At 52.4% G+C, this 8107-nt stretch overlaps 1 protein-coding gene across 1 annotated transcript; it reads right to left on the bottom strand.

Annotated features, from left to right (window-relative positions):
* Positions 1–6015: 6015 nt before the first annotated feature.
* Positions 6016–7479, bottom strand: CHC_T00006063001 (hypothetical protein). The gene has a single exon (XM_005717647.1). The coding sequence runs from the start codon at positions 7477–7479 to the stop codon at positions 6016–6018; it is 1464 nt and encodes a 487-aa protein (XP_005717704.1).
* Between the last annotated feature and the right edge of the window lie 628 nt (positions 7480–8107).

Below are 8107 nucleotides of genomic sequence, written 5' to 3'. Positions count from 1 at the left end.
GGAGGGAGGGGGGATGGGGAGGCGGGGACTCTGATTCCGTTCAAATCTCTTTGCGCTGAAGGCATTTTTCTTCGCCACTATCTCTTTGCTTCAACAATTCAGTCCTTTCCCGCGCGGTTCTTTCCAAAACAGCCATTACTCTCTGCAACTCCTCAACCCCATTTCAATAATTTCTTTCCTTATTTTGATTTTCTGTTCATCCTCTCGCTCCTTCAAATTGGTCTCTTCTTCATATGCATGCACTTCTCTGTTACATGCAAATGTGTGCCATCACTAAGTCGACAGCAAGCAACTGATTCTCTTGCTTTTTTGCGTTGCAACGCACGACGTCTTTATTGGTCCTATAATCATCGATTTCCGTCGAGAGATCATGACAGGGCAGCTCCAATTCGTCAAACTCCTCACCACCACTACACGCATTGGCGTGGTCCACTTCGCGATTAAAACATTGAATCTTTCTTCGCAATTCCTTATATCAGTCTTCCAGGAGATACTTTTTGCGGCATTCAAGCGGGTAGTGACAAGAGAGAAGTGAAAATGCGTTTTGGGTGGATTGGACGATGAGCGTCGCAGGCACAGACTTCTTTCATGAGTACAATATCCAATTCCCTGTTAAACGTGCGGCGGACTGTATCGTCGCCCACAGCTAGTGGACAATCTATGGATGGGGGATGTGGTGTAGCGTATTCGCAGACCTGTTGGGTGCCGTAGTGAAATGTTCAATGGCAATCATTCGAGCCATGTTGAGCAGCAGAAATTTTAGCGAAATGAAAGCGCCAGAGACCATTTGTGAGAATTCGGCATTGTTCATGCCTCTGGAAGGGCGATATGATGAACGAAGAAGAGGAGATGGGGAAAGGCGAAAAGTTGGATAAGGTGAGTGATGGAATCGGGAAATCGGAAAGGAGCGCGTGTTGATTGATGTGCTGTAATAAAATCGGTTTGTTAGTCTGTAGGTGGATGGGGCTGTTGAGGAGGCCTCAGAGCAGTCGACAGCACAGGGTGGCGTACCGTTCAGGTCATGAGTTGAAACCAAGTCTTGTTGCCTGCCCGCCCAAAAGGTTTACACTGTACTTTACTGTATACTATACTGTACAGTCACACCCCAATACAGTAATATAGTCAATATTTTCAGGAATTGCAATAGACACATTTCTTTTTTGTGTCCATTTCCTTTCCGCGAAAAGGCCTAGGAGTCGTGATTCTTGCAGCGCAAAGAATAGACGTTCTGTGATGCTCTATGTCGTATGTTACACGTGTACATAACTCCCTCAAGATACTTAGAACCGCCGTCGCTCCTTTCCTCAGTAAACACGTCCAAGGTTTTGTTGGAAATCTTCGACCACATGATGGGCCACGAGCCTGGACAGGTGTTACACGTGTAAATGGACGAAACCACAAGTGCTCACAAGAGCATTCCAAGCATATTCGCTCATCAACCTGTACACATGTCATATTTGTACACGGCTGCACTCTCCCGTCAATTCCAAGCAAGTTTCATTTTTGGAGTTTACTCGTGCGATATTTGTACGCCGTGGCACTCTACAGTACATTCTGAACATGTCTCATTTTTCTCGGTTTGACACGTGTATGGCACGTATGACATTGGTCCTACACGTGTAGGACACGTATGAAATATGTGCCACGGTGGTGGCACGCTGGTAGACATGGACAAGTGTCGTTACTGTTTACAGTGTCGGTTGCATTACTCACAGAAACGACAAGAATATCGGACAAGTCAACGAATACTTGTCCGTTGCGATAAGAAAACGGCCAGTTGACGACAAGTAATGCAGTGTTCAGACTCAGAAACAAGTGGCGGTTTTATTACTGGCCTAAATAGTCCGTACTGTATTTCGAAGAGTATAAGTAGCGCCGATAGTTGGCGACCAAAAGCAAAATGGCATCAAATTCTTATTCCATCAACCACAATCAATCTTCAACCATTCTTCTTCCCTCTATCCCGCTGATCTTCTAATAGGTCTTGCGTCTCTCCCACAGGTTATTGGCCCTTTAATTTCGTCGCAACTACTACTCTTGATCTCCCCTTTCCTTCTATCCCACCTAACCCAACCGGCCGGCGGTCGATCCACTCCTCCTCACATCCACCTCAACCGGCCCAAGACCGATCTGTCCATGCCAAATCCAACTCAATCGGCCCACGGCCGATCCACCCCCAAATCACACCACCATTTCTCCGACCGAGACTCCTCCCATTTCCGTCACATTCTTGCCCCCAACAACACCATCGACCCCCATAACACATCCTCCCTAAAACAGGCCCCTTCCTCCACGATGGTCCTCACATCTCTGACACACAACTCACACTGGCGATCTACAGCTACTGGCCCGACAACCTCCTAGTCGTAGCTTCCGTAAAAGACTGTGACAGTCACCTGAACACTAACTCCTTCCCTCGAATAGCTCCAACAGACGCCCTTGCCTTCACAAGCCAGAAACGCTTCGCTCTCGCACTCATCAGTCGTATCACAGTCAAGATTTGTAATTTATACAATACCCGACGCGACAGGTTCATTACAGGCGGGCGCCTACACGTGTGTCTTACAGACAGAAGGACTACACGTGTGCCTTACAGGCGGACGGACTACATGTGTGCCGAACAGACGGACGGACAACACGTGGGTATTACAGACGGACGACCAACTGTAAACAATACAGCCCCGAGGTTGTATATGACGAAAAGAGTACTAATGGCAAATTACAGTGCATTGCACAGTAGAGTACAGTATTGCACTAGAATGGACACTCTCCAAAACCCCGCGACCTCGCTTATTTAAGCAATTGCGCCAGACAATAACAGTAAACAGTCAAGGATCGTTTGGGAACGGATATCCTTCGAAGGTGCGACACAGCGGGTCAAGAAAAGCATCTGACTTAGGGGACATTGTCTGCATCTGTCTACAAGTGGGCAAGACTATGACTGGATATGAAGACGAGGTAATGAGCGTCACAATGAGCGCAGACGGGGAACAGGCAGTTCCATCGTCATGGGACGTACCATACGGCTCTGCAACCTTGACACGCAGTCACACATCTGGAACGCAATGACGATGGTACCCGAGCCCAGTGCCATTCCCTACCCTCCTAGAAGAGAATAAAAATATTATAGCCAGAAATCAGTGTGAGATAAGCGAAGAAGGGGAAAGGCTCAACGCTATTCTCCAACGGCATGCCGATGCCTCCCCTCACCTACCCCCCTTTATCTGTCGAACCTCTCTCACACGTAGATTCCCTGCACTGCCCCCACCGCATCGAGCCAGATTCTCAACCGAAAGCGCAACTGCGGATGACCGCTCCGAGTCAATTATGACCCATTCATTGCATCAACGACGATTGCATGATCTACGCGATTTTCCTCCTGCATTCGAACAATAAAAACTCCTGTTCGCTTTGCTGCATGCACAAGAAAGGGTGCTTCCCTTTTGCTACTCTGGATGGCCCTCTAGACCTCTTCATTGCCGACCACACGACACCCCGTCACCGATTCCAGCGCCGTCTGAAAAATTTCACCCAGTGCCCTAAAATTATGAAGTATAAGCGACTCCATCTGCAATGTCTGCTCCAATGCTTGTGCTGCCCCTAGCCCACGGCATGCAAATTCGGCGTTACCGATGGACGCCTTCACACAATCGTGGGTTTTAGAAGTGCACCTTGGCTGTCCGTGGACGTGCCGTAGGCTAGACACACCCCACGCCACCGCCTCACGTGCTCGAATTCCTGAAACCCGGACTACCACCCCTCTGTGCCGCATCATAAACTCCAGGACGTGTCGAGCCACTTCATTTTCTTGCAGCTGCCTTGATAATGCCCTGCGTCGCGCTGGCACCACGCACGGCGGCGGGGGTCGGCCTTGATCAAAATCTCGCGATCCCGGCAGCTGGTAGACTTGCAAGGTGATTTCTCCCTCGCCGACCCCCTGAAAGATTGCCGCCTCCCATTCCACTGGATAGAATGCTTCCATCGGCGCGGGATTGAGGTGGATCCAGAGAAGACATCGATCATTTGGAACACCCCCGAGCCGCGCACCAAGACGAAGTTACGAAGCTTCCTTGGGCTAGCGGGGTATTACCGCCGATTGATCCCTAAGTTCGCAGAAGTCCCCGCGTCGTTGCACGCTGCTACTTCTAGCAAAGTCAAATCTGAATTTACGGAAGAGATGCAGACCGCCTTCCGGGAGCTGAGGCAGAGAATGACGTCTCCTCCGCTGTTGGCGCTCCCAAAATTTGACGAGCCCTTCGTGGTCGATAGAGATGCATCCAACGTTGCAGCGGGAGCAGTTCTGGCTCAGAAGAAGGAAGACAAGAAGGTTCACCAGATACAGTACGCCAGCAGGACGATGACGGAGACTGGGAAGAAGTACTCCACCTGTGAGAGAGAAGCGTTAGCGATGATCTTTGCGCAAAAGAAGTTTTGTGTGTATTTCCTCTCAACGCAAAAGTTTAAGTTGATTACGGATCACCAGGCACTTCAGTACGCATTCAAAAAGAAGGACTTCTACGGTAGACTTGCCCGTTGGTTGGATTTCCTGGCGGAGTACGAATTCGAGATATTGTACCGCCTGGCTCAAAGAATTCTGGCGCCGACTTTCTCTTGCGTTTTCAAGAAGACGGTGGCAGCCGCGAGGAGGATGAGGGATACCTGGTATGTGCTGCCGCTTTTGCGAAAGTAGATATACTGGAAGACATGGAACTTAATGTGCAGGACACGTACCGTTATATCAAAGGCGAATAGATGGTCGAGGAAGATGCTGCGCAGAGGCGCAGAATCAAGAAAATCTCCAGGCGGTTCCTTGCCTGGAACGGAAGGCTGTTTCGCCAGACGAAGAACCGGATCGGAACAATCCCTTCTCGAGAGACTCGACTGCATATATTGCGCTCGCTGCATGAAGATATTGGCCACTGGGACGCTACAGTCACGAAGCAGTTCGTCTTTGACAGGTACTGGTGGCCGGGAGTTCATGGCGATATCTACGCCTATGTCCGCAAAGGTAAAGGCTGCCAAAAGGCTGCGCCCATCTCGACGCACAAGAGCACGGCGGTGATACTGGTCTTTCAGCTCCTTGACAAATTCACGATAGACTTGGCTGGACCCCTTTCCAAGACGAAGAACGGAAAACGTTACATCCTGATAGCGGTCGAACATCTGACTAGTTGGCCCTGGCTTGGGCTACCGAGACCGCTACGTCTGCGGAAGTTGTTAAGTTCGTGAAGGAAGAGATCATCCATTCGTTTTGTCCCCTTCGGGCTACAGTCTCAGATAACGCATTGTGTTTCAGTGCGACATCGTTGAAGAATTTCATGTCACGTCAGGGAATGTCTTGGAAGCCGGTGCTCGCCTATGCTCCCATGTCTAACGTAAAAGCGAGGTGTATGGTTGGGACCATCAAGCGTTCAATTCGGAAGATGCTATTAGGTCAGGGCGCCGCTACGTCTAAATGGGAGTCGACGCTGAAACAGATTCTCTACTGGTACTGTCGGCGCCGATTGCCCGACGGCTTCTCCCCGTTTGAACTGATGTATGTATTGAAACCACTCTCGCAACCTCAGACCGATCCGAAACATCTCCGGTGGGGTGGCGTTGAGGGTCGCAACTTGGAACTGATAGCGACCCTCGCGTTCCGAGCGACGAGGACCGCTAAACAGTTAGATAGAAAGAACAAGAGGATGGCGATTATCTCGCAACGCCAATTCAAAGTAGGCGATCAGGTTCTAGTTGCCCGAAGAACAGCCTTGGGAAGGCTACAGAAGTGGCCTTTAGGGGAATCGAAGTACTACGGCCCCTGCCGGGTAGTACGGGCAAAGCACCCGCGGTACACACTCGTGTCGCCAGGTTTGCGTTACAGTCGACGAGATATATATGCGAGGCGTTTAATCCCTCTTATTCAGAAACACGCACAGCTTATGTAGATGTGATGCATTGGTTACCTACACATGCACTACATTGAAGATGAATCAGATTAATTACGTCTCTTGTGGATGAACTATCTTTGGTTGATTACTTGAAGGATCCTTTCGCACGACGGCCCTTGCCATGCGGAAGGGTTGGGCCACGATTACCACGACGAACCCTCTTCTTGTGTTCCTGACCGAGACCCTTACCGCCGCTTCTGTCCCGCTTTGCCATTCCGTGCACGACGCGTATACCGTCGAAATACTGAAACTTGGTCGGATCGCCGGCGGGGCAGCACAAGCGGAGAGAACTGCCCGTGAGCTGGATGGCATACCGCTCAGCACAGTCATTTATCAGCGCCATTTCTGTCCGTGCATTCAGACAAATAGCGTGCTGGAAGCCATGGATGTCATTAAGGCGGAGGACGTAGACACCGGCTTCCACAGTTGTGGACAAGCGGAGTAGCCAACCGACGTCCGAACGCCATAACGGGGATCTGGAACTGGACCTGCCATGAACGAATGACCCAGGAGGTGGCTTCACGTGATCCCGGATCAAGGATATGGTGCCGTGGTAATCAGCTTGAAGGGCCCGTTGGACATGATTGAACTGATGAACGCTCGACGAATAGTTCTTTCGGCGCTCGAACTCGGAGACTCGTTTCGACTCCGCCGTCCAGACGCGGTTGGCAGCGCGCCAGCCAGCGACCAGGGAGATGGCCGCGCAGACGGCAGAGCGGAGACAGAGGATGGTGTTGTCTTGAAACGGTACGGGCTGAGACCTGGTGAAATACCTGGAAGCCAAGGGAGAGACATTGCGAGACATGGCGTAGTTAACGCGCTTCTTCTTGCCCCTATTCTGGCTACACCAGTTGTCGATAGCCAGGATTGCGTCCGTACGCGTCAACGAGTCTCGTCCGAAGGCAGAGTTGAAGCCCCGGCGGACGTTCTCGTTCGCACCAAGTACATGATCGAACGTCATCGTGTAGAGTAGGATAAGGTACTTATCGTGACTCTCCTCCCCCACGGCGTAATAGCACCCCTCGGTTTCGCCGTTGCCGCCGTCGGAGCACCAAACCAGCTCGACGCCCCAATCCGGGTCGTCGCAGCACTTGTACTCTGTGTCGTCGCCGTGGCTCTCGGTGAGCCCGAGCCGGAAGCCACGGTCAGAAGTGAACCAAGCTTTCCGGGACCGACGAGCCGCGACGAATGCCAGCACGTGGGGCCCGAAGAGAAGTCGAGCCCCGGCGGCAGAGACGGCCGCCGCGATGGGGGCACGGTTGCCGACGGCCTTGTACTTGATGCGGAACGAACCACATTCTATCTGGAAACGTAGGGCGGCGATGTCAGAACGCCCCGCGTGTTCCCAGAGACTTGAAAGATGTTCGGCAATTCTCCTGTCCTCGAAGTCGATGAATTCGCGGTTGATACGGTGCGACGGCCTTTCACGGACGTCTTGCCCGTTCTCGGGCCACAATCCCGCCGAACGACGGGCAGCCTTGGTGGCGATCACACGGTGAGGGACCTTCACGCCGGTGGAAGCCCTGGCCGTCTGCCTTGTCCGAGCCATTTCGCACAGGCAGTACCGCCTGATGGACCACAGACCACTCGTGGGTGGCTCGGAACGGGGCGCGTTTCCAAGAAGTGTCCCGAAACGGGAACAACAAGAAACGGATGCTCAGATGACGCGGAGACCACGCGGCCTGAGGCTCAAACGGCGTTGAACGTTAGCGGCCGGAGACCCTGGAGACGCGGAAACCACGCGGCCCGAGGCTACGGCGACGCTAAACGTGGACAGCTAGAAGTCCGGGCGACGGGGAGACCACGCCGTCCGAAGTTGAGGCTGAAGCGAGTTTTTCGGCGCAAGACGGCAGCCGGGCGAACGGGCGAAGCGGCGCGAGACGGCGGCGTGGGCGGATGAAGTAGTGTGAAGTGGGCACCGCGTCGAAGAAGGCGGCTCAGTGGCGAGGTGGAGAGACGGTGGCCGGGGGGGCAGAGCGGTCAAGAGGGGAAGCGGGGTATGTACAATCACGTGCAGCGGCAGCCCCGTGGGCTGCGCTGGCGAGGGAGTCATGTGAGAGAATTTTAGGAAAAATTGCGTTTTACTTGAGAGGGAGATTTTATACTGTAGTCCGAAATTTTTTATGAATTTTAGAGAAGCGCACGCGGACGGCCTGGGGAATCTGGGCCGGACGCGT

Source organism: Chondrus crispus, genomic scaffold (genome assembly GCF_000350225.1).
Source record: "Chondrus crispus Stackhouse genomic scaffold, scaffold_340, whole genome shotgun sequence".
NCBI lineage: Eukaryota > Rhodophyta > Florideophyceae > Gigartinales > Gigartinaceae > Chondrus > Chondrus crispus.
Note: the sequence above shows the minus strand (reverse complement) of the source record. Positions and strands in the feature narration are given on the sequence as shown.

What these genes read in the sequence shown, in the direction of transcription:
- CHC_T00006063001 (XM_005717647.1), bottom strand. Translation starts at nt 7,479, where the DNA reads ATGGCTCGGACAAGGCAGACGGCCAGGGCTTCCACCGGCGTGAAGGTC.